The 27,705-nt window shown below is 37.3% G+C and overlaps 1 protein-coding gene across 1 annotated transcript in view; it reads right to left on the bottom strand.

Moving 5' to 3' along the window:
* TMPRSS15 (transmembrane serine protease 15) overlaps positions 1-27,705 on the bottom strand; it is a 112,790-nt gene that overhangs the window by 11,819 nt on the left and 73,266 nt on the right. The window contains exons 18-22 of the mRNA XM_025885432.2: positions 27,181-27,291; positions 25,660-25,792; positions 12,355-12,450; positions 8,984-9,033; positions 8,644-8,818 (exon numbers count right to left, since the gene is read on the bottom strand). Coding sequence (XP_025741217.1) covers positions 8,644-8,818; positions 8,984-9,033; positions 12,355-12,450; positions 25,660-25,792; positions 27,181-27,291 — 565 coding nt within the window. The remainder of the gene's footprint in view (positions 1-8,643; positions 8,819-8,983; positions 9,034-12,354; positions 12,451-25,659; positions 25,793-27,180; positions 27,292-27,705) is intronic.

The raw sequence follows: 27,705 nt of genomic DNA, 5'->3' as shown, positions 1-27,705 counted from the left end.
TAGCACAAGCACCACTCGAATGACCACATTCTACTGCAATCTTAGTGTCTTCTTTCAGAAGAAAAACTTGATAATATAGAAGTTCTGGCCCGTGGTACTCAGTTTTAAGAATCACCTGAAGAATTTGCTAAAAATTCGGATTCCTAATTACCACCTCCAGAGATTTTAATTTGAAAGGTTGGAGTGGGACCCAAGAATCTGCACTTCGTAATTACTGTTGGGATATTGAGTAATACAGAATCCTCCCTGGCTTTCCCATTCATCAAAAGCCAAGGGACAGGAGAAGAAAGCCTTCAGAAAAATCAGTGCAGATGAGGAGGGGATACTTATTATGTTTAAAAAATATATTTGTCTCAAAACATCTACACTCTAGTAAAACAGGAAAAGCTATAGGATGGAAGACAGATGGGGATGGAAACAGGAGATAGGCCCACTGGATAGGCAAGCCCCAATCCAGCACAGGCTGCAGATGGCAGAAGTAGGCTACCTTGAGGTAAGGGAGGTTGGCTGAATTATGCTGCATTTCACCTGTGCCTGCCCTGTTAAACAAAATGTTTTTCTTAGTAGCAAGAGAAAGAATGGCATAAGTTGGGAGGCAACAGAAAGACATGTATTCCTGACTTCTATAACCTCAAAGACTAGCACAATTCGTGGTGCACAATAGGTGCTCCTTAGATGTTGCACCAGAAGGGAGGAACTAGTGCTCTACCGCTCTAGGTTGCTATGTGCTCATGTGTAAAGAAAGTCCCTACTCAGAGTATGCGGATGTTCATTTGTAAATGGGATTTTCATGGTGGTAAAAAGTAAATATGGTAAGAAAGTTATGATGAGCTGCACACTATGCTGAAAGGAAGAAAAATCAGTGGGAACTCATAACTCTACATTGAAAAATTTTTCTGTTCTACCATTAACAAAGATGGTACTTTATAGTCCAGTCTGTCCACTGCCAACCCCAATGTTTACCCCCCAGCACGGCGTGTTAGGTCTCTCTTATTATTCTCCACTGAATGGAAAAAGGATTCCTATGAGGATAACCAGTTCCATTTTTTAAGGCACATAAAAATTAGAATGCCTCTGAAATGTGGTGTTGTTAAAGAGTAAGAAATTTTTCAAGAATAGAGCCCAAATGTCCATTGACTAATGGATGGATAAAGATGTGAGCTACACACACACACACACACACACACACACACACACACACACACAGGAATATTACCCATAAAAAAAAGAATGAAATCTTGCCATTTCCAATGACATGGATGGATCTAGAGGGGATAATGCTAAGTGAAATAAGGGTCAGTCAGAGAAAGACAAATACCATATGAGTTCACTCATATGTGGAATTTAAGAAACAAAACAGATGAACATGGGTGGGGGGAAAAAGAGAGGCAAACCAGGAAACAGACTCAACTACAGAGCACAAACTGGGGGTTGCTGGAGAGAAGGTGGGCAGGGGGGATGGATTAATGGGTGATGGGGATGAAGGAGGGCACTTGTGATGGGCACTGGCTGTTTGTTGTATGTAAGTGAAGAATACTAAATTCTACACCTGAAACTAATATTACACTCTATGTTAACTAACTAGAATTTAGATAAAAACTTGAAAGAAAAAGGAAAGTTTTCCAGACTATTAGGGGTAATTTTAAAAGAACAAAGGAGCTAGATTAAATGGGATAATACTGGCCAATTTTAACAATTTAATTATCATATAATAATCATAATAATTATCCTAGTTAATAAAATAAATTGTTAATGAAGGGCCATGAGTCCATAATGAAACTCAAAAGAGAAAAATTAAGGTGTATAAAAGGCGGCTCTATTGTAAAAGAAAAAGGGTGAATAGTGAGGATATGTTTAACTGTTATTCTTTTTATTAATAAGGACCAGAGTTTCACACATAAGGGTATTTTTAGTTCAACTACTAAGTAGAAACCTGTTTTTAAACTAGAGGTATGCCTTTATTTGTTTAAGTGGTAGAAAACGAAGTACAGGGAACAAGGAGTAAGCGAAATAATCCTCAGCATCATTTGATCTGGCGGGTTATGTCTACAAACTTCAGGAATAATTTTTGAATGCCTTTCTTCACTTGACAGAAGTCAAGTGAAGACTCTCCAAGTACTTGTGACCTTCCTTTCATTCATTCTCTGCTTTTCCTATCTTTCCCCCCAACTCTTTTGTTCCTCTCAAAATCCAAATACTGGAATACTCCTGAGTTCTGCTTTTGGCTTTCTTCTCTTCTCCATTTACACTAGCCCCCCCCCCCCCCCGAGATGATCCTATCCAATGCCATGACTTCAAATACCAGCAATATGTGCAAAATTTCCAAATTTGTATTTCAATAATTGACTTCTCCTCTGAACTCACATGCCCTATGCCAATTGGCAGTACCATTTGGATTTTATCAGGAAGTCCTAAGTTCAGTATAAAAAACTCAGAACTCTTATTCTCTTTGCAATCCTGTTTCTTCTCATTATCCTCATTTCAGTAAATGATATCAACACACACAACACACACCCTGTTTGCTCAAGCCCTAACCCTTGACTCTGCCTTTGCCCTTTCTCTTCATCTGTCTGTAACTCTATCCACCTGAAGTTACTCATGAATGAGATCCAGCCATTTGTCTAGCTTCCTCAGCCACAATCCTAGGGCCACCATTGTTTCTTTCTAACTGGTCTCCCTGGTTTCACTATTGCTCCTCCCAGCAGATTCCTCTCCAGATGATGTCACTCTTTGCCTTCTATATGGCCTCTCATCTCATTTATCATGGCCTCCTTAGTCCTCACCAGGGCCTAGGATCTGGTCCTGCCGACATCTCCACTCTTATTCCTTCCTATCTGCCAACGCTTCCTGGCCAGCTGCAACAGCAGGCTTCTTGAGGTTTCTGGAACAGGCTCCTACCCCAGAACATTTGAGTTGATATTACCTCCCAGAAACTTGTGTTAAGTTTCTCCCTCATCTCTTTAGTTCTTCCTTCAATTTTCTTACGTTGTGAAGTTTTCCCTAAATACTGTATCCAAATACAGCCCCCTGCTCCCATCATTTGCTTTCTGCTTATGCCACTTTTATCTTCCTTTATTGCACTTATCATTCCCTAAAATAAAATATTTATTTGAAAGTTCTTCTAGGGCAAGGACTTTGTTTGTCTGTAGAGTACCATCTTCCCCAAAACTTAGAACAACACTTATTCTAATCTATTCTAGTCCAATAATGTGATTCAAGATGATGAACTAGTTCTCAAAGTAGAGATAACTTCAGAGATCTGGCACTGAGCTTCTAGGAAATACTGGAACTTCTGGGTGGAATTACAACTATAATGAGATATTTTCTAATAAGAAATATGTTATTAAAGTGCTTTGCCAGAGGCAGGGGTGGTGTGTGTGTGTGTGTGTGTGTGTAATTGGTAAAGGGAGTAAAAACTAAAATAAAACTAAAAAAAAAAAAACCCAAACAAAAAACAAGTGACAAAAAAAGAAAAATACATTATTAAAAATAGTGCTAAAAGAATAGCATCAAGAAAATAGGCTACATAAGATGGGCCAAGGGAGTCTTTACAAATACATAATTTTAAGGGAGAGATATCAGATTGGAAATTGATAAAACCTACGAGAAAGGGATCAGTCTAAAAAGTCCTAGTGATACAAGAAGAGAATTTTAACTATCAAAAAGATGACTAGCAGCTCAAACTTGAAATATCTTAAAAAAGTACCCAAGACCTACCCTATAACCAAAAACCAGTAAGTCACTAACCTAATCTTGAAATCTCTACTGGCCTAAGAAAATGCACTTCTTTTTCATTTGCAAAAATTACTATTATCTTGAAAAGGTATTATAGTATTTCTGCAACCTGAAGGAGATAATATATTGAACCTCTTACAGCCATCATCAAATAGGCAGATAAATAGAGAAATGAATTAAACCTATGATGTTTATATATTAGGGTAAGTTTAAGTAGAGATGAAATAATTTTCTAGGTACTATGCTTGTATATGTTCTGCATTCTAGTCCTATTTAAGGTGTTTGAGGCATTCAAAAGAATCCAAATTTTAAGTTGTAATAGAAGTATCAATTAAGTTATGTTATTTTATAGTCAATTCTTAGCTATTTAAAAAGTTTGCTTCAAAGCTTTATTAGCTATTAGCTATTAGTTTAATTAATTTAATGCTAAAGTGTAAATAGTAGGGACCCCTGGGTGTCTCAGTTGTTAAGCATCTGTCTTTGGCTCAGGTCATGATCCCAGGGTCCTGGGATGGAGTCCCGCATCGGGCTCCCTGCTTGGCGGGAAGCCTGCTTCTCCCTCTCCCACTCCCCCTGTTTGTGTTCCCTCACTGTGTCTCTCTCTGTCAAAAAAATAAAGAAAATCTTAAAAAAAGTGTAAATAGTAGTATGTATTTCTTGCCATACCCACAAGCACCTCATATATGAAATAATCTATTTCAGGAATATTGACACCTGTTTCAAGGAATTATTTCAATAAGGAATGAGATACATGTGTTTGGTCTTCTCTAAAGAGCTAAATTAAAGAATAGAAGACTGACAAGAGGCCTCTCTATGGATCATTTCATCATCAGTGTATGTCTATATAATAGATGTGATCCAGACTGTAAATCTATATATACCTGCCCACCCAAGAGGCTGAATAGTGGTTGCTTCTGGAAGCAGGGATGATGACTGACTGGGAAGGCGGGATAAAAGAATTTTGCATGTGATGGAAATGTTTCATGTCCTGATAGGAGTGTGGGTTACACAGGTGCATCCATTTTCAAAACCCATCCAATCGTGCACTTAAGATTATGCATTTGTTCTATGTCAGTGGGAAAAAGTGAAAAACAAATATTAAACTCTATATGGCAAGTTTGCTGTACCGTGGTAGGGTTAGCAATTCTCAAACTACTTGTTTTGGGGATCCATACATATTTTGTGGATTTTAGGAACAGGTTTCTCATTATTGGAGATAAGTGTTGCAAATAGGGAAGGAGAAAAGACTAGAACGTACCCTGTGGCAATCTATTTTAATTGGAGTTGTCCTTTTGAGTTCATATTTGTAGGTTTGGAGCTATATCTATTGAGAGGGTCTAGGAGTAGGACATATTGGCAACAGCAAGGAGCACGCAAGATTGTGTTTTTTAAAATGTAGAAGAAACTAAAATTAGCTAAATGAGGTTGGGGTCTCTTATAGAAAGCTTGATTTGAGGACTAGGGTGGACAAAGCACAAGATGAAACTGGAACATCTTATTTTGCAGAAAGTAAAGAAGTTCTCAAAGAATGGAGATATATCAAGACCAACAAGGGGGCAAGCTTAAAGGGTTTCACCAAATAGGAGGACTTTCTATAAAATAATTTGCTGTATTTAAAAATATCAAAGACAAGAAAGACAGAAAGATAGAAAGCTTATTCCAGATTAAAGAGGATGAAAGAGGTGAAGTAACTAAATACAGTGCATTATCCTGAATTGGTTCTTGGGCGACACACACACAAACAAACCAAAGAGGTTATAAAGGGCATATTTAAGACAATTGACCAAAATGAATACATATTATAGATTAGATAATTGTATTGCCTTAATGTTAAATACCCGCGATTTCCTGTGATGATGTAGGAAAACATCCTTGTTCTTAGTAAAAATACAGGGTGAAGGGCACAATGTCTAATCCCACTATCAAGTGATTCAGAAAATAAATATTTTTCCAGATTGGAGAGAATGAAAGAATCAAGGTTTTCATGGCATAAAATGCAAACCCTTGGTGAAACTCAGTGAAGGTATACAAGAGTTCTCTGTACTATTATTTGCAATTCGTGTGCATGTTCGAAATTGTAGCAATATAAAAAGTTTAGAAAATAAATATGCTGAACGTCTCCTGGGCAAGAATTAAACTCTTCTTTCACGGACCTTTCCTGCACAGGAACAGCAGTACAATAAAAATTTTATAGCACGTTTATGTGATTCCCAGTATGCAAAAGTATGGCATCATCTTACTTTTGTCCTGATAGTCACTCTAGGACATAGATCTCCTTATGAACACCCTGTGGGGGAGGATATTAAACAGAGACACCAAGTCACATGAGGTCAATAGCATAAGCAGGTTCAAAAGTCTATCCTCTGGTTTTAAGTCAACCTTGCCTTTAAGCCACAGTAAAGTTGGTCCATACTGTCCAAATCTCTCTTTTAATGTTCAAAAAGAAGACAAATCAGTGACAGAGAAAAAAGAACAGGCAGAGGGAAATTTAATGACATCCATAATGGCTGAGGGATGGGAACGGGAGTGTGGACAGTAGAAAGAGCTGTCTGATTAAACCATTTAGCCACCTGCAGGTTAAAACACCCAAACCAGATATACATTTTCTTGGGAAAGAAGAAATAATACCACTGAGTGGCTAAGGAGAGCAAAATGCAAGGTTGGTGAGGATGAGTTTGAATTCATCACAATTCTATTCTATTAGAGCTTACACTTGTGTTTGCTTGTGTTCAGATTGAAACTGTGTGAAAACACATTTTATGTCTTATATGACTGAACACGTGTGTATATTAGGCAGAACTGGTTTTCTATTTCCTTTGGATATTTGTGGCTTAAGAAGATATGATATTGGTAGCACTGACCTACAATAAGTACGTCTGTAAGGTAGATAAATGAAAGATGTCCCTAATAGTACTGCAAGCCTGGCTGACATTTAGAAAGCACATGTTCTGCAAGTACATCAAACGGACTAATTTACTAAATCCAAGGTTAATACGGGAGGTCACTAACTTACTAAGACCTATCTTTGTGCAATAGAAAACAATGAATCTGTAGCTAAAGGTACTTTACTTGTAAATTGGGGTATAGGTTACCCACCTGTGGTACACCAAGGCATAGAGCATGGATAGGTGAAAGTCATGTTTGGCAGGGGATGGGAAAATTGACTGCGATAGACACTTGTGGTGTGGTTGAAAATAGATTCAAGTGTAATTATCAAGAGGCAGAAAAGTCACCAAGGGGCAGTTTATGTATGAGAGAGGCTGTAGTTTACTCATCCAGATAGAGGGTATGATGCATGGAATCAGAGAGCTTTGGGTGTAGACGGGAAGTACCTTGGGTAGTCCTTGTGGAGCCCAGGTGATTAGTCAAGCTGGGATCTGGCTATGGGTCCTCATTTCGGATTCTTCGGGTTCTGACTTCAGGTATGCCCTCACTCTGGCCCAATGGGATCAACCCTTTAATGATCATTCCCTCTGGCCCTCACCCCCATCTCCCAAACAACTAGCATAACCTTTTGCATCTGACAATTTGTCTCCATCCATCCAAGGACTTTCAATGTCTGTGTTGGTAAGGAGTTAATTTTTTGATCTGATAAACTACAGATATGTCTTCCATTCCTGAGCACACATAGTTCTTTCCTCAGAGATTCTGGATGCTGGCCACAGAGAGGCTCATTCTAATCCTCACAGCCCAGGTCATTCTCTGGAGGCTTCTTAGGACAAGAAACTGCCCTAGGTCAGGGCTTATGAATCTTCTCTGAGGAAGCTACCTTTTCCGCTGGCCTAATTCAGAAGTCTTAGAATGGGATTACCTAGAAAGGTGACTTCTCTCAGGCAAAAGTAGAAAATCAACATGTTCTTGGTCCCAAGAATATTTATTTTCTCCCTGTCCCCTGCCCGCTCTATTTTCCCCTATGGCACTGCTTTGGGTATGTCTGCTTCTAGAGGGAGAAGATAGATCCTAGAATTCAACATATATTATGTAATGAAAAAAGAGTCAGTTATGGTTTGATATTACTTCTAAGATTTAGGTACGGGTAGCATCAAAAGAGATCTGACTTGAGAAGGACACATTTTTATCCTAAGTCCTTACACATGAACTTCTAGAGCACAGTTTATTTGTAAATTGAGGGCTATTTATTTTTTTAAAAATATTTTATTTATTTATTTGACAGAGAGAGAGAGAGAGCACAAGCAGGGGAGCAGCAAAGAGAGAGGGAGAAGCAGGCTCTCCACTGAGCAGGGAGCCCGACGCGGGGCTCGATCCCAGGACCCCAGGATCATGACCTGAGCCAAAGGCAGACACTTGCTTAACCCATTGAGCCACCCAGGTGCCGGTGAGGGCTATTTAAACATGTTCTTTTTTGATACGGACAATTTCTTTCTTTTTTTTTTTTTTAAAGATTTTATTTATTTGACAGAGAGAGCACAAGCAGAGGGGGAGAGAGGGAGAAGCAGGCTCCCTGCTGAGCAAGGAGCCTGATGTGGGACTTGATCCCATGACCCAGGCCGAAGGCAGCTGCCCAACCGACTGAGCCACCCAGGCGTCCCTTGATACGGACAATTTCTGACATGAAATATTGGCCTGACTGGATGATAACCAGTGCAACTTATACATTAAATATGAATTTTACACTTTTAAAAATGCTTACCTTATGTAGGCAAGAATTTCAATTTTTTTGTGTGTGTAGGAAACATAATACTTGATGCAAGTATCTAATGAGGAATGATTTCTCATTTAACTCAATTTTTAGATATGATTTTAGTGGGAAAATGGTTGGTACTCTATAATGTCATACAAAGCAGGAACAGTTCCCCGATGGGATTTTGTGAGGCGGCACGAAACAGGATGCACAGTGTCTGCTGTCGTCCTGTCACTTGGGAGGGGACACTGTGACGTCACACTCACCCATACACACAGTGCGCTGCAGACACCAGCCAGTCATTGCTGACAAGAGAAGCACCGCAGAGCAGTTGGTCGTTATAATAAAGAGCAACCACCCAGGGCCAGGCTCCTTCTTTGGCATTATTTCCTCCGACAATCTTCGGGCTGACTTCTTGGGCCACCAGTTTGTTACCACATGCTGTTAAAATAATTGAAGAAAGAGCATCTATTTTATTTTGGTGGATTTCTGATCATGAAAACTGAGTGGATCACTACAGAGTAACTTCAGGTGCTATGCCCACTCTCTTCAGAATTTTAAAGGGAAGATTTGAAGGAAAGAAAACATAACAAAATGTTGACTTACACTTATGGTTACACTGTAAGAGAATCAGTAAATCTTGGAAACACTGTTTACTGTAATAGAAGAACAATTATATTTCAGAAATTGTGCACCTGATATCTTAAAACAGAACATAGTATATATTAACATATTTGTTTTAGTAGAATTAACCTTCAAACGTAAGTATCATATATGAAACGTGGGGAGGCTGACAGGCACAGCAGGAAAATCCTCCTGATGTTAAACTTCATTTGAACTGAGTTTGAGCCCTTAACTCTACCACTTACATTTCATGGGATTTGGGATAAGTTGCTCCATGTCCCTGAGATTCAGTTTTGTCATCCACAAAATGTGGTCAGTAGTACTTACTTTACTGGAATTTTGTGAGAAGTAAAAGAAACGTTTGCACTGGAGTTATTATTGTGCCATACACACAAAGAACATTCAATAAATGATAGTTATTATTAGCTTGCTTGAACCAACCTTGGATTTAATCATTGTATAATACAGAATATGTCTCAGTATGGCTAATCAGACAACTATTCAGTGCCCTGCACTGTCTGTGAGGCTGTGTACTCCACTCAGAAAATTCAACGATTAATCACAGGCCCTGCTTTCAAGGGAAATAAATATATAAACAAGAAAATATAAAGTGTAGGCATACATAATTTAAAAACTCACTACCTGTTTAAATATTTGGATGCCAACTGTTTTTCAAAGCTGAGAATTCTATTTTAAACACAAATTTAAACAAAGGAATAGTTTAAAAATGTGTTATACTTCCTGACCACTAGAGATCAGTATAATACAAGGAATTAAAGTACTTGCCCACACTCTCCTGATGTGGCTACAGTGGATACTGGTCATATTGAAACACACACACACACACACACACACACACACACACACACACGTAATTGTAATGATTTCTATTTATAAATTTAACTGCATCTGTTGTGCATATTATTTAGGTGTTTGAAATTTTAGGGAAAAACAAAACAAAAAACACAGCAAGACCCCAAATGCCTATGAAATCAAGTACAATCAAAGCAATTCAGTGTTTCTGGAACATACATGATAAATTTATTTGAAATCATATGCATTCATATTGCCCAATTGACATATCCTTTAGCATAGAAGGTAATTTCAATTGAAATATAAGAAAATATACTTATGTTTTATTAATAAGCAATGTGCATGCATGTGTATCCACCTAGGTATGGGTGTATCAATATATATATATTCATAATTCCCTAAAGAAGAAGCCTCAGTAAACTCTCCTTCTGTTTATACTCACAGTTGGGACAGAAGTAGTTTCTAGGATGCTTTCCAGTATACTTTCAAGTTCATCCAAACTCTTTCTACATCTATAGTACTCATCAGTGAAAATCCATATTCAAAACGGCTCAGCACTCTTAGATGTTAAATAATGCCTAATACTCTGTGGTATGTACAAAACTGAGGAAATTGTTTTTAGCAAGCACAGAAAAGTTTAATAAGCTTTTAAAATAAAAGAAACTATTAAATTAACCATTAATCTGGTTCTATAATACCAGAAAATGGAACTGAACTTTGCCTTTCATTCTCCATGAATTTCAGTTAGTCAAACTTTTCATGCACAAACACACATGCATTGTGTCAGTGTAGAGGAATAAATTGCTTAGTCTCTGGTCAGAATGAGCAGTGAAACCACACTTTGTCCAGGTATATTTAGAGAGGTTGGAGGGAAATAGAATTACGGTCCTGGAATCAGAGTTAACTTAGCCCTCTGGATATGAAGAAAGATAATGCCACGATGATCCTGTGTCTTTCTCTCAGCACCGTGGGGCACTATTGTGATATAAATGGATGGGTTTATATCAATTGTATTGACAAAATGAACTAATTTCTCTCACAATATTTGCCCAACAACATGGCCTTTTTTTGTTGTTGAAAAGGCTATGCTTTTTCTTTCTTTCTCCTTTCCAGAACTGCTGTTTAGAGTGAGCTGTTGCCTTGGGGAATTTAGAAGATTGCATGGTAGAGTGGAAAAGCAAAGGGATGTGGGGTTGCCCAGGCTTTGAAGACTTGTCCAGTCCCTTATCACCACCATGCTTCTGTTCCCTGGGCCTTAGAGTAGAGCAATACTCCCTAAGTCATAGACCTCTTTGGAGTAACATAAGCATACAGACAATAGGGACATCAGAGATACTGGCATTTTGTTGATAAGCATGGAATAACCGACTCCTGCTCCGAAAAATGCTCATAACTGAGATAAATTTTAAAAAATATTCTTCCTTTGTTCTTTTTCTTATTCTTAAATGTCTACAAGATACAAATAAAAGAAACTTTCAGAGTGCAAACTGCTCAAGATCTATAATGCTAATGTAAATTTAGACATGCTTATAGAAGGAAATCTAGAAATCTGCTTTCTCACTTGAAAATGCTTCGCTTCACCCTCTATGAGACTATTAATATCAGTCAAGGCCCAGCAAACATTCATATGAAACATTCAATTGCAAAGTCCTTGGCACTAAAAATATTCCTTTATCAGTTTGTCTTACTGGTTGAGCTCACAGATATGATAACTTTTCATGAATAGTTGAATAATTACATAATTTCATTTTTCACCATTAAGTAAGTTATTCAAAAAACTGCAAGCGAATGCACCAGCAATGACATCTTAAATCTTTGTCAGTAGTTACGGCTTCTTCTTGAAGTCACTGTCTTTCCCCCCACAGCTGCCCTTTAATGGAACTGTAAAATTCAAAAGCCCATTTCAACAAAAAATATCATTAAGGCCCAAATAGGAGAAATGACATAATGTAAGCTAAAACAGATCTTTGAATACAGGAAGAATGTTTCTTTTTAAACATTAGTAAACGCTATAAAAATGAACCTAATTTTAAAGAGCAAGAGAGAATATGTAGGCACAACCAGAAGTCTGGTCTCCTTCACTTAATGTTCATGTTCTCTTTGCTAAATACCATGACTTTCCCTCCTCTCTCTTCTCTTTTGTTGATAGCTAATTTGAGTCACCCTCTAGTCAGACCAACAGTGGACTTACTTATCCCAACTCTCACAGTTCTTTTCTTTGGGGGTTTACTTGTTTAGGAATCTGAAGGTAAGGATAGAAAGGACATAGAAGTAAAATTTACTGAATCTCTATCAGTGCGCTGCATAATTATTTATGCAATATTTCATTTGACTGTCTTAGCATATACATGAGGGTTAGGCAATGTTATTGGATAGGATCAATTAGGTACTACTGGAGATTACCTTAATAATAAAAAAAAATAAATAACTTTCAAGGTTATATGGCTAGTATGTGGTGGCATTAAAATCTGACAAGTTTCAAAACCCATCATCTTTCCAGCCCACGTACAATTAGTCCAAGAACAGATTTTCGGACTCACCTTGGTGTTAGTATTAAGCGGCCATTAGGTGCTGTGTTTAATTTTACAAATAGTCCACTTCCAGGAGAAAAGATTGCCATTGATGAGTTTCCACTCCTAGGGAAAGACACATAGAGACAAAACAAAAACACAAACAAAGACCCCAGACCTAAATTTCTAGTTATTTAATGCTGTGGACATTGAAATAAATTATGGGATTCCATACAAAATGACTAATATTTTAATATAAAACTTCAAAAGTTTTGCTATCTAAAAGATGGTACAAATCAGTAGAATTGTCCATAATGACATAAAATATAATTTTAATTTTTGTGTAATACCTCTGGTTGTTTGCATGCTCATATACTAAACAAAGTTACAATCAGTGCATATATTACTTGGGTATCTGATTTTTTCATTTGACTCTTCTATGTTATTTAATAATTTCCATAATGATCAATTTTAATGACAACATCACAGAATTGCTGCACCGTAATTTATTAAACCTTTTTCCTGTAGAGTGTAATCCGTCTTTTAAAAAATGCATGTGGCCTAAGAACAACCTAGAAAAAGAATATATTCAATGTTTGCTTTTCCAAATGTTTCTTTGTTCTTGATATTTCATTCAATTCAAAGTCTAACAAGCCCTAAGGTAGAGCCAGAAGCTATGTGATTACTCTAAAAAGACAGTGTGTAGCCTGGACTTTCAAGTGTCCTCTCATGAGCCAGGGTGGGATGGAGAAACAGACGCTCACCATGTGACAAAAGACACTAAGTTACTAATCTTTCTTATCCCTGAAAACATGTTACACCCATGCTATCAACTGTGAACCGTAATTAAAGATTTCTCTCCGTTATCCTGACTCTCTTCCCTAGGCTTAGCTGGAAGCTTTTAGGGTCGCAGTTCCTAATCTTGTTTCCTGCCTTTCATTTATTCCAGATTTTAATCCTCGTATAAAACCATGCTTTTAGGTTGGAAACATCCTGACTACTGCAAATTTCTGGTTAACAGAGAGATGATGCAGTTTTTATCTTTTGGAATAATGCAAAGGATCCACCCATTGCCTCTTCAAAAGAAGGTCCAATGTCTTCCCCAGGCGGTAGCCAACACTGACCCTTTTCTATCTGTGTATAGGGAACTTCCAAGGAACATTTATAGCTGTTATGATCAATAAGAAGAAAAGAAGTAGGTTGAGAGTATTTCCTGTCTCTTTCGGATGGGACATTATCTTAAAAAAACTGAAAGTGTTTGTCTGGTACCTTTCATCCACTGAACAGAGAACTGGAACAATGGAGCCTATATGTAATGTCCCAGAATTCAGCATCTTGCACTTTAACTTTATAAACAGATAAAAGTATCTAGCACACAAATCAATGACCATTCATGTAATAACACCTGAAAAGAATTGCCAAAGGGAGGAGTGCTGTTACTGTTATTTTTAAAGATTAAGGCATTCCCTCCAAATAAGCAGAAGCTTAAATAAGATGATCTTATTTAAATATTTATCTAAAATATATTTGTTACAGTTAAGAAAACAAAATAGGCATAAAGACCTCAAAAAGCAGCGGAGGTTATAGAAGCCAGGAATGCTCTGGATCAGGGCAACACTCTGGGGCCCTCCCCGCCCCCTCCCCCCACCCCAGGAGCTTTATATTACTGCTCAGTAGACTTTGCTTTGCTGCCTACCACCACTTTTGGTCTGGTCTAACCTCTCCATTCTTGGAAGTGGCGTGACCAAGAACCGGGGGCACTAAAGGCAGAAAATTCCTGCAACAACATTCTCAGTATCATGATTCTGCTGAATTCCTACATGTGTTGAACATTCTTCTAGGTAGTTTTCTATGTTCCCGACTCTCCATGACCAAGGATTTCCAAAGTATGTTCTCCAGGCAAGCAGCAGGAACCTCCGGAGATTGTATTAGAAATGCAACTTGCCTAGCCCCAGTCCAGACCCACGGCAGCCAGCCGAAACTCTGGGGGCGGGGTCCAGCCATCTGTCTGCTAACATACCCTCCGCGTGATTTTGATGCTTACGAGTCAGGGAACCCCTGTCAAAGCCAAATATAATATCTATTTTTCACTCGTTCAGGGGTCTGCTTTTTGGCTTCCAGAATGACTTCTAGTTACTTGATAGGCAAAGTTTTAAGGCACTGATAAAGTTAATTCAAATCTTAACAAATATATTTATGTATCTCAGAGATGTGGATTTAACACTTTTCCATTATCTCTGTTTTTTATTCTATCCCTTGACTATCTCTCTCTCTCTCTTTTTTTGTTAGATTTTATTTATTTGAGAGAGAGAGCACATGGGGGCACAATGGGGGGAGGGGCAGAGGGAGAGGGAGAAGCAGACTCCCCACTGAGCAGGGTGCCTGATGCTGGGCTCAATTCCAGGACCTGGGGATCATGACGTGAGCCGAAGGCAGAGGTTTAACTGACTGAGCCACCCAGATTCCCCTCTTTTATTTTTTATTTTTATTTATTTTTTAATTAAGTAAGCTCTACACCTAACTCATGACCCAGAGATCAAGAGTTGCATGCTCTCTTGACTGAGCCAGCCAGGCACTCCAACTAGCTCTTTTAATACAGACCCTGAGAAGATGCAGTACTATCTTTGGAAATTCAAAACAAAATTTGGACAAAATTAAATTAAAAAAATATTGAAATGTTATTTATAAATACGTTTTTTAAATCTAGAATCTATTTAGTACACACTTACCACTGGCATACTATGATGGGATTGGCAGGAAAATTTTTAACTTAAGCCTATTCGAGGAGGAAAAAAAAAGACTAGGGGCAAAGCTTTAAGAATAAAGAATATTTAGTAAATGCTAATACTTCTACCCTTGGATTCTCAAATGCTGTTCCATAGTGATGTTCTCACTACCTGACAGAGGAAAAAAATAAAGATTATACATGCACATGGAGAAAAGGACATGAAATCTGTATTCGGAGATTGTCTTCTTTACATTTCCTCATGTAAGTCTCAAACTCACATGAGGAAACAGACTGCAGTTAATACTACAGATATATTGTTTTGAATATAGAATATAGACTCGAATAACTGAAAGGTTCTTTTGGAAAAAAATTATAAAGCATTCACGTAATTAATTTTGTATCGTACACCCTGATGTCAGCAACCCGAGTGGTGTCTAGAGGCCATCAGGTCATACAAACATTTCCAGGGGTCAGTGCTGGATGCTAGAATTTGGAATTTAATCAACTGTTTCTTATTTTAAGAAATGACAGAGACAATAAAATATATTTAAGATGTTCTTGGCAACATGAAAGGTTAGCAACCTTTTATTATCACCCTTTATTTTTGAAAAACAAAATCTCAGAACAACTGAAAAAATGAATTGTTGAGAGAGAATAAACTAAATTAAGTTCTGCAGTTAAAACGTGTCACTGGGTCGCTCCCTGACTCAGTTTCCTTTTCTTGCAACCAAACTAGTTTTTAATTTTTAGAGAGGCACTCTGTCAAGATTATGGCTGAGAGTTTGCATTTTTTAAATCCTGAAAATTTTAGCTTTGCAGATTTAGGTAACTCCACCACACATTTGCACAGCTGTTTGGAATCTGTAGAAATTCGGTACCACGTAGAAACGTGCCTGTACAACATTACCTTGCTGACATGCTAGTGCCCCCTGACTACCGATTTCTAAACCTTTGTTACCGTTTGTATAGGTTATGCATCCTGAAAGGGCTCCCCGGGCTTCAGGAAAACCTTATTCTGTGTGAGAAAAGAAGCCTATAAATGCAACCCACCATCATTATTTTTAAGGTCATGTATGGAGTATGAAAATACACTCAGAGATGGATTCTAGGGAGCAAAAGAAGGATATCCTGAAGGGTCTTGTATGGTATTAAATCTCCTGCGTCTCTTCCCAGGCCTGCTTGGGTTTCCTCTTTTGTCTTGCTCCTCACACTGTATTTGCCGTGATAAGAATTCCTCCCTGAAGCAGGAGCTTAGGTAGGGCCGTTTTAAGCTGTTGGACACACTAAAGCTAAGCAGAATAATAACAAATGTTGCAAATGCTGCAGCTAGGCACTGGTGCTCATTTCACACCCCAAAAGGCTTAGGTCATGAATGGAGCCAGGTGGGATTAGTCTGAAAAGAGTTTTAGAGAAGGATGGACCTTCTTTTTCAGATTGGGGGGGGAAGGAGGGGATTGATTTGGCAGGGCAAAAGGTGGGGAGAGTGTTCGAATAGGCAGGGGAATGGTGAATGAAAGGGGTTTGAGGCAAAGGATGGTGGTAGCATCCTACCGAGAGTGGGGGCATGCAGGCTGTTCTGGGAACTGGACGCCTTTCAGCTACAATTGCTTATTCCTTTACCACATTTATCACAACACATCTAGCAGTCCCCTAACACTACCATAGCTTACTTAGCAAATAGGTAAGCTGAATTATTTTTATTTTTTAAAGATTTATTTCTTTATTTGAGGGAGAGAGATTGAGAGAGATAGAGAGCAGCGCAAGAGGGAAGAGGGTCAGAGGGAGAAGCAGACTCCCTGCTGAGCAGGGAGCCCGACGCGGGACTCGATCCCGGGACTCCAGGATCATGACCTGAGCCGAAGGCAGTCGCTTAACCAACTGAGCCACCCAGGCGCCCGGTAAGCTGAATTATTTTTAGATATTCTGACCTCAACTCCTAAGATTTTGTGATGCACAGAAGGGAAAAAAATGCCAACAGAAAAAAACTTATCTTCACTTCATCAGTTTCCTCCTTTGTGCAAGTGACTGTATTAAGAATAAGAGAGAAATTGATGGGTCAGTCTGGTAGCTGTTCTGTATTATCCCACAGATGTAATGATATTAGGAAGGAGACCAGTCCCTGGCATTTCCTACCTCAGATGTGGCTGAGAGAAATAATACTTAGGGTAGATTGTCAGAGACAGGATCCTTATGGTGAATGTCTTAGAGAATGTGGTCTTAATCCCTTGTACTATATCCTCGACTCATTTGCAACTTTATTTTCTTAGCTGCCATTGGAGTTTATTTATTTTTGGGTAAGAGGCATATGACATACACCCCTACGTTTACTATGAGGTTTTCTCAGTGCACATATTTCTTTTTTCCAAGTTTTTATTTAAATTCCAGTTAGTTAACATACAGGGTAATATTAGTTTCAGGTGTAGAGTTTAGTGATTCATCTCTCACATACAACAGCCAGTGCTCATCACAAGTGCCCTCCTTAATCTCTATCCCCCATTTAACCCAACTCCCCCTACCCATCTCCTTCCCAGCAACCCTCAGTTTGTTCGCTATAGTTAAGAGTCTGTTTCTTGGTTTGCTTCTCTTTACCCCTGCCCGTTTTCATTTGTTTTGTTTTTTAAATTCCACAGATGAGTGAAATCATATGGTATTTGTCTTTCTCTGATTGACTTATTTTGCTTAGCGTAATACTCTCTAGCTCCATCCGTGTCATTACAAATGGTAAGATTTCATTTTTTATGGCTGGGTAATGTTCCATTGCATATATATGCTACCTCTTCTTTATCCATTCATCAGTTGATGGACATTTGGGCTCTTTCCATAATTTGGCTATTGTCGATAATGCTACTATAAACATTGGGATGCATCAATGCACATATTTTTTCAAGGCATTACTACCTTATAAGGACATGCATGGAAAATTTCCTTTAGAATTTAGTGTCACTGGGGCACCTGCATGGCTCAGTTGGTTAACGTCTGCCTTTGGCTCAGGTCATGATCCCAGGGTCCTGAGATGGAGCCCCGCATCAGGCTCCCTGCTCAGCGAGGAGTCTGCTTCTCCCTCTCACTCTGCCCTCCCCCCACTCATGCACTCTCTCCTCTCAAATAAATAAATAAAATCTTAAAAAAAAGAATTTAATGTCAGGAGAAATCTGTCTCCCTATAAAACTGGTAGCATTTATCCTAGCTCATAATTAAAGTGACGTAATTTTTAATGTTTTCCTTTTTGCACAGGTTTCCAGGGATCTCAGATACAAATATTAGTAGTTGTGCTGACCCTGTATGTTTTATAGATTTGCCTTTTTATTTCTTCAGACCTTATTTTCAGCTACTATTCTATTAATCTTACTGAACATACCCTTTGTTATAAATCACCTCAGTTTCTTTTGAAAGGTAAGGGTATAAAGAAGAAGATGGAAGGAAATGAGAACAGAAGGAAGGGAATAGGAAAGGGAGGAAGGAAGCAAAAATAAGGAAGAATGAAAACAAGGGAAAGAGGAAGAAGGAAAAATTAAAGAAAGGGACAGAAGGTATATTGGTATATTGTTCCATTAGACTTTATCAATTTTACTCAAAATGGCCCTTGGTCTCATAGAATATAAGGCATTATTTACAGGTTGAGGAGTTGGAAGTAATTTTTAGAAAGGAAATAAAATGAACAAGAAAACTTTTGTTATTCATCTCAAAGGGCAAAAGGTTTGTCTACTGTTCTCAACTATTCCTGTTTTAGAAGACAGAAGCTTCCCCACAAATAACAGGATCTAACAAGACTAACCCTTTATCTGATACATCATTCGCAAATACCTTCTCCCATTCCCTAGGTTGTTTTTTAGTTTTGTTGACTGTTTCCTTTGCCGTGCAAAAGATTTTATCTTGATGGCGTTCCAATACTTCATTTTTGCTTTTGTTTCCCTTGCCTTTGGTGATATGTCTAGCAAGAAGTTGCTGCGACCGAGGTCAAAGAAGTTGCTGCCTATGTTCTCCTCTAGGATTTTGATGGATTCCTGTCTCACATTTAGGTCTTTCAGCCATTTTGAATTTATTTTTGTGTGTGGTGGAAGAAAGTGGTTCAACTTCATTCTTCTGCATGTGGCTGTCTGCACTATATGTTAATTAACTTGAATTTGAATAAAACAAAACAAAACAAAACAAAAAACCCAAAACAAACCAGGATCTAAGGAAATAATAAAGGATATTGGCTTGTAGGTAATGGATTGAGTAAAAAAAGTCTTTGAGTAAAAAAAAAAAGTCTGTATTAGACTTTTATAGCCTAAATAGCTATATGTTGTAGAAAATTTATAGGTAGATGATTCACAGTTGTGCCAAACATAAGAGATATTTTTTTAACCCTTTATATGTATGACTATAGTCTCAGCAATTTCCTTGCCACATAAATCTCTCTGGGGTTACAAAATACCCATTAGAGTAGAAATCAAAATGAGAATTAAAGACAATGAGAATTCTCCCTGAATTGTATCAATATAAATATGACATTTCATATAAAAGAGTCCCTTAATTCCCAATAAATTGTTTTCAAATACTTAGTGGGAGAAATCAGGAATGAGTTTTTCAGAGAAAGCAATAATACCAAGCTGTGGTTGGTGAAAACCAAGCAAAAAATCCTCCCCCCCTTTTAATGATGTCATTCTTATAGAGGTTTCTTTAAACTCTCTACTTTTGTTTTGATCTATGGGGCAAGAAAGGTTTTTTTTTAGAGAAGTTAAAATAGATTGGTGTCAGAAAGACAAACTAAGGAGTCAGAGATGGTCCTCAAGCTGGTTGCAGTTCAAAAAAAAAAAAGTTTGATGTTCTGTTTCATTTCACTTTATTTTGTTTTTGATACCAAATGAAATCAAATTGCCAGACTTTAGAGATATTTTGTACAAATTCTCTGTTTTCTACTGAAACACCTACACAAAATTTCATGGGTTCCTTTGAGATGACAAGATTACCCCACCAAAATCACCTGGGGCTCTGCAAAGACTCAAGATCTCTAGGCCCCACACTAGCCAAGGTCTGGGGTCTGTGAAGCTACTTGTTGTCTGTGATAAGTAAGGTGTTTGTTTGTAATTAGATAAGAAATAATTGCATATTAACTTTTACTAACTTTCAGTTGAAATTTAGTCTTTCTTTCTTATACAAATGTAGGTGACTAACCACAACACTGATAGCAACACTTACAATTTTGTCACAAAACAAACATTGCAATTGGTGCATACATTTAAAAATATCATTTATGCTCATTTTTGTCTTATAGTAATCATTAGAACCACCAACATATCTTATCCAATACCTAAATAAATACATATTACCATATCATATACAATGTTTTTCTAGTTTTTTTTAATTTTTATAAAGAAAAAAATTTTTTAGAGAGAGAGAGAGAGTGCCCACCGGCAGGGAGGCAGAGAGTGAGAGAAAGAAAGAGAGAGAGAATCTCGAGCAGGCTCCACACCCAGCACAGAGCCGCTGTGGGGAGTCCCTTGCTGGGCTTGATCTCAGGACCCTCAGCTGAAATCAAGAGTCTGATGCTTAACCAATTGGGCCATCAGGTGCCCCTCGATAATTATTTTTTAAGGAAGTTAATTTCCTTTGTAATTATGTGTATTTTATTTTTTACATTTAAATATACAAATCTAAGGGGAGGTTGGTAAGTTTCAGCAGACTGCCAAAGGGGTCCATGACATGCAAAAGATGGTTAAGAAAGCCTGCCCTAGATTGCAGTTCTCAAACTTTAGCATCAGAATCACCTGAAGGGCTCGCTTAAACATAGTTTGCCAACCTTACTCTAGACTTGCCCATGAGTAGGCTCAGGTGGAGCTCCAGAATTTGCATTTCTGTACATGCATTCCAGGCTTGCAGATGCTGCTAGTTTGGTCCTAAAATATCAAACGTCAAAAACCATTGACCACACTGAATCCAAATGTCTGGGTAAAAGACCAGATAATTCTAACTATAACCAGGTTTGGGGGCTGCTGATCCAACTCTTGGATTACAAGTCCGTGGTACACTTGCTTTCACTCCCTTGCCCATAGCAGACAGAATTTCCTAACCACTGTGCTTTTCATAATCTGGTAAGTAATAAACTTACTAAATATGAATCTAAGAAAGTTACAAAATTACTATGCTTTGCTATAATTATTTTCTCCTTACTTGTTTTTAGTCAATTCATTTCTAATTTTAAAATAGGAAAAATATCAGAGTTATAGTTTGTATATCAGGTAAATGATGAACTTTTTTGCTTGGTCAATTAAACCAAGTAAAATAAAAATTTTCCACCATCTTGCCCACAACCTGCCCCTCCCCCATCTCACCCTAGGAAAGTAGCTAAGAATACGATAAAAATTTCCTTTGGTGCTAAACTTTCAAATTAAAAATGAAAAATAACAGAAAATAGAATTTAATTATTTCTTTGTGAAGTTAGCAAATACAAAAATAAATCATTTAAAGTAGAAGTTAGTAATCAAATTTTTTCTGCTGATTCCCGTATCTTATCTTTGTTGTTATTTTGTGTTAAGGCTTTTCCCACATAGTTGAAAATTTGGGGACAATGACAGGAAGTATGGACAAGAACGGGAATACTTTTTGTCTACCAATTTTTAAAACTACAATGAAACACAAGTTCTATTTTCAGTTTTCCAGGACCCAGTGTTAAATTGTGGATACAAATTTGTGGTGGTGCCTATAGAGGATATTAAATCATTAATACTCTGTTTATTTGGAAGGCTTATAAAAACAACATTTTACCCCCCCACACTCCCCAGCAACTTCAAAACACCTCTAAAATGGAAGAACTTGAAGTAATTCCATTTCTTATTTTGGATTTGAGAATGAGAGACTCAACCTGAGGCTTCTGACATTTGAACTGAAGGTATCTTGCGTAGGACTATTATAGAATTTAAAATTTTTTTTTAGATTTTATTTATTTATTTGACAGAGAGAGACACAGTGAGAGAGGGAACACAAGCAGGGAGAGTGGGAGAGGGAGAAGCAGGCTTCCCGCGGAGCAGGGAGCCCGATGTGGGGCTCAATCCCAGGATCATGACCTGAGCCGAAGGCAGAGGCTTAATGACTGAGCCACCCAGGCGCCCCTAGAATTTAAAAATTAACAGCAGCTCCTCATAAGCAGCCTAATAGGGGTATATTTAACCAACTCTATTTTTTAAGACATTAGTATTTCCTAAATTCTGTGAAGCTATACAGACCTGACGACTTCTAGTTTTTAATGGTTTAGCAAGGCAAGTCAACCACATGGATCATTTTTTCGGTTAGTAATGAGGTAGTGTGCTTTCCTAGGAAATGTTTTAAAAATCACTACCCTAAGTTTCTTTAACATTTATCCTTGCATTGGTGTAAAATATTTCCTTTCATACTTTGATCAGAGACATGAAAGTGTTATTTAAAGTACTTTTTTACTTATGCATGCTATAAATGGCAGGGAATGAAAATGTTTCATTTAAAAGAGGGAAGGCTGATGAAATCTGCCTCACATGATTTACTAGAATCTTTGGGGAATTGCATTTTGTACCCTATCTGCATAAATAATCTTGAGAGACTACAGTGCCTTTTTAATAAATTGACTCCTAAATTACTTTCCACTGTACCAAACACATCATTTTAAACTCACTAAGTTTTCTTTCAGTTACCATGCGCCAGTCTAGACACATTCTCATTAAAGCTATAACTTTCTTTCAATTACTAGAGCACTATGGAGACTATTTAATAAGTGCAGGCCCAAAGATTAAAGTCTTTGCAGAGATTACCTGACTCATTTCTGAAGAAAGCAAGTGCCTGACCTTCATCAAAAATATTGTATCTAAGGCAGTGGGATGTACTATTTGCTTGATACACACTAAAAAATCTAGTTCTTTGTCCCTGTCTCCTGATGGAAGGACTGTGATTCATAGGAAATGAGGTCAGTGAACTAGAGAGTAAAATCTGGTTGAGGGAAACATGTAAATAGATAGTACACGGTTGTGTGGGATTGCCTGTCATCCACTCAGCTCAACCTGTTTTCTAGAACACCTTCCCTGACATGACCAAAGTGAGTGGTTCTCTTCTAGCACATTGTATTTATCATGTTACATTGTCATTATATTTTTATGTGTCTGTCCCCACCATATTTAAAGCAAAAACCATGTTTTACTCATCCATGGAACAGACACAATATCTTTGCTAATGCTTAAATTTCTGATCCAGGAGTAATCAAAATAATACATTTATATTAGCAACTGTTAAAAAGTAATAGAGATATATGTTTCCTTTGTAATACATACTCTCATGCAATTATAGGAATCCCCAATATATTTCATTCAAAGTTTAAAAACTTGTCAGTGAAGATATTGATATTTTGTTCTTTGTAAATGATTCATTTTGACCCCACATATCCTCCAGGAAACTATTTAGTTAAGATTCACAACCAGAATGAAAAACCTCCTGTGTCTATAACCATATAATGATGCTTGGGTAGATGGTGAATTGGAACACAAGTTCCATCATTCAGGGCATTTGGATTCATCACTTGTGGAAACAAGGTCAAGTTACTAATCTCTTTAGCTTATTCTTTACTAAATTCGTGAGCCTATAAAACAATTCCTAAGAATTACCAAGTTCGGTTGTGAAAGCAAATGACTTCCTAGGGCCTCACCTGTATGGACTTACTATTGAACTAAAATAAACATTAAAGTAGGAATCTGGAAACATCGCCACTTACCCAGTGCTTTACTTGAAGTGAGAATAAATAAACAACTGTCAGTTTCAATGTTTTGTTGACCATTCATCAAAAAACATTATTCCTTCTACAGCTTACCTTCCTCCAAGCCTCTTTATGTCTCAAAGTTTCCCATGTTGAAAGAATTTTTGTTAGAATACAAGGTATAATGTATTATAAAAACAATAATATATATATAAAGTGCAGGAAGTCTCTGGTTAATAATCCTCAGGATTATTTACATAATGGATGATAAAACTCATATCCTCCCTTTGCTCTTTATAGGAATTTGTTTTCCTGATGAGGTTGACATCACTCGAATGAGACTTAAAGCTGGGGAGTTCACATTCTGAATGAACAGCATTTTATGAAGTAAAGGAAGTTGAAAACTCTCAATTAAAATTGCAAGAAATTATGAGGCATTTCTGACACTCTGAATGGGACCTCAACACATTTTCCAATGGTAAAATACCTATATGTGGTGGTTAGGTACTAGATTGGCATTAATATACAATGTAACTCTCCCAGTCTACTAGAAATTAAATGCCCATTATAGATTACACCAAGATCTAATCACTGCATTAATGTTATTTCTAGTGGAAAATATGTCTTTGGTTAAAAAAATAAGCATTTTGAAATAAATTTTGAAAATCTGGGTATAGCATGAAGACTATATGATTATTAATCAGCTAAAAAGAAGGGCCCCTTATAAAGAAAGCAATCAATTACCTTTGATTTTGATGAACCAGGAACAGTTGAGATAATTGCCAAATGCTGAGGGTATGTGTGGATGTTGACTTTTTCACTTTATACAAAATTTTTAGAATGGATTAGAAAATCACTCCCCATCAGGACAGAAGGAAAATGATAATAATTTATAGTTGAACAACTTTGGGCATTTAGATAGCTAGATATTTCTATTTTATATGCACATATATTTATATGTAATGAATAATTTATTTCTTTAACAAATGTTTATTTAATACCTATATTTTGAGACAATAAGTCTGAATGTTAGCAATGCAGTAATGGATAAAATAGGCATAGTTCCTATATTTATAGACTTTATGGTTTAATATGACAAGACAAACTAGTAAATAATATAGTGCTATACGTGATAAAATAACCATCCATGATCTAATATGGTTAAATCTCCCAAATCATGAATACCAAAGGATCAGAATGCTGAGTTAGAGTTGACTATACAACTTAAAAGAAGCAGATTATTACTACTCTTCCCTTCTATTTTAAACTTCATTACTTTTGAGATTGATGGGAAGGTAAAAAATGAATATGGTGAACTTGGATATTTGATATAATATATTATGACAGACTGGAACTATAATAAATTTTAGGTGCATCATTAATATGGAATTATCACTTTCATTATGCTTCTTCAAAAAAATCTTGACATTTTGCATACCCTTTCTCACAGTAATTATACTGCTACAGATTTTCCAAAGGAATTATTGTGGAAATGTTGCAAAGATATAGCAAAAGCATGTTCTCTAAGGACCCTTGTGATCGGTTATATATATATTGTGATATAGCATAACAAAGAATATTTCATTTTCTTGAATAATTTATAGAAAATATTTAATGACATGAGAAATGCTCATGTGTAAGTAGGCTATAAAACAGCATAATGTAATATTTTGTATGATTTTATAATACAGTATTTCTACATACTTAGTTTATATCATTTTTATAAGAAGGTTATCAACAGTGGTTGTTTTTGAGAATGGTGTTAATCAAGATTTTTATTTTCTTCCTTTTGCTCACATGTATTTTCTAAATTTATAACTTCCATAAATATTAAATGTCTTAATAAACCCAGTTTGATACCAATAAAATAGTTTGAGAATCTCTTAAAACAGAGCTGAGTAGAATTACTTACCCTAGTCCCAGCAGCTGACAGACGTCATCTGAAATCTGGGTGGTCCAGTTGTGAGCACAAGCTATACGCCATTCGCTCAGGATTCTGAACTGCACCAAACCATTGTTGTTCATTGTGCCGTTGAAAAGACGCACTAAAGAGATTCGATCACACACAGGGTCATTTTGACCTAAGTTGTTAAAAGTAAATAATGGGCTCTAAACTACATGTTTTGGGGTGCCTGGGTGGCTCAGATGGTTAAGCATCTGACTCTTGATTTCAGCTCAGGTCATGATCTCAGGGTCCTGAGATTGAACCCTACCAGGCTCTGTGCTGGGGTGGAGCCTGCTTAAGATTCTTTCTCCCCCCTTTCCTGTGCCCCTCCCCCTTCCTTGTTTTCTCTCTCTCTCTCTCTCTCTCTCTCAATCTATCAAAAAAATAGTAAAGTACGTGTGTAATGTTCTTAACATTTAGAGTTTAGAGATTGATAGTAATTTTTCTTAAAAGTATTAGAAGGCCTAAGTTGGAGAAATACAAATTTGGTAGACTTAACATTGCTCTTTTGTATATCTATAAAAATGGAAAAGGCAGAGATATGGAAGTTTACTGCATATCAGTATAGCAAATAAACAGAAAATAAAGTTATTTGTGAGGAGCGTGTCTTACAAGCTTAATCTCTAAAAGAAGGAAAATTCAAGTTCAGAAACAACTTTAAGCACTTTTCCCCCCTACTTTCTTCTCTAGAAACTATTTTCTTTGGCCTTGTTCTTTTGCTGTTTGGTATCTTCTTCCCTGCCATTTTACAAGCATGTTGGATATAGTATAAATGCTATGAGTGGCCAGGTAGGGACTGGGCCAAGCTAAGCGAGTTTATCAAACAGATGAAACATCAGCAATGATAGTTTTACCACAAACACCATACTATAATTCTGTAAGTTAATGTTATTGTTTACATTTTTTCCCTATTCTGAGCAAGGTAAGAGCACTGACTTTAGAATTAGACAGACTTAAGTTGAAAAGGCAACTCTAGCCCTTACTAGGTGTGGGATCTTTGGCAGCCACTTAACTTCTCCAAGCCTCAGGTTTCTCATGGCTCAAAAGAGCTAATTCTTATTATGTTAAGATTGTTTTACAGTGCTCAGTTATAGCACATAATAAGTAGCATTAAATATTTGTTTAGAAATAAAAGCAAGACATAGAAAAAGGAGCCATTGTTCATTATGTTATAGAGATCTGGAAGTGGGCTAGGCTGAGGACTCAACAAAGCAGGAGTAGTTATTGAAGAACCAAGAATGCAAAGGGGCAAGTCTAGCATAGTTTAAGTAAACATGAGGGTGCCTCCATATGCAGGCAGTGAGCAGGGCATCATAGTCATTAAGGGCGGTGCTAGAGGGCCTGGTGCAGGCCATTGTCTCTCTGTGGTATTTTATGGTTTCTATGTGAATATGGGTTGTCCTAGACTTAAAGTTACTAAACTTACATTTAAATAGACAAAAAACGAGGCTAGAGTGACAAAAGGGTTTTCCTAAAAATAGAACATACCGCAATGTGCTTCATCTGAGCCATCCTTGCAGTGTAGAAGACCATCACAGAGATTCACCAGTGGGACACACTCTCCATTCTTACACTGAAAATGGTCTTCTTTGCAGTGCTCTATGGAGAGAGAATATTATAGGGTGAAGAGGTGACAAATAGATGATCCTGTAGTATCCATCCCGTTTCTGCCTCTTTACACATGAGCCTTTTACCCCAGTGCATGGTTGAGCTAGATTTAATATCAAGTAAGACTATATACACTGAGTTGCTCAGGATACCTCTGCAATAGTAGTGTCAAAGCCAGAGAGGTGGCTTGAGAAAAGTGTGGATAAACCCTTAGGCATCTTCTTTGCAGCAGAGCACAGAGCAGTTCTAAGAGATGGCCAAGAGGTTTGGGATACACCCCTCCCTCACAAACTCTGTTAGTTTCTTCAATAAACTCGTCCACCCCAAATGAACATACAAGCAACAACCACTGGAATGTTACACAAGCATAAAAAGATCTATTGATTTCACCACACAAATGATACA

The sequence above is a fragment of the Callorhinus ursinus genome, unplaced genomic scaffold (genome assembly GCF_003265705.2).
Source record: "Callorhinus ursinus isolate GAN/ISIS: 27379988/994484 unplaced genomic scaffold, GSC_fseal_2.0 scaffold1, whole genome shotgun sequence".
NCBI classification, from domain to species: domain Eukaryota; kingdom Metazoa; phylum Chordata; class Mammalia; order Carnivora; family Otariidae; genus Callorhinus; species Callorhinus ursinus.
The sequence above is the reverse complement of the archived record's forward strand: the minus strand, read 5'-3'. Positions and strand labels throughout refer to the sequence as shown.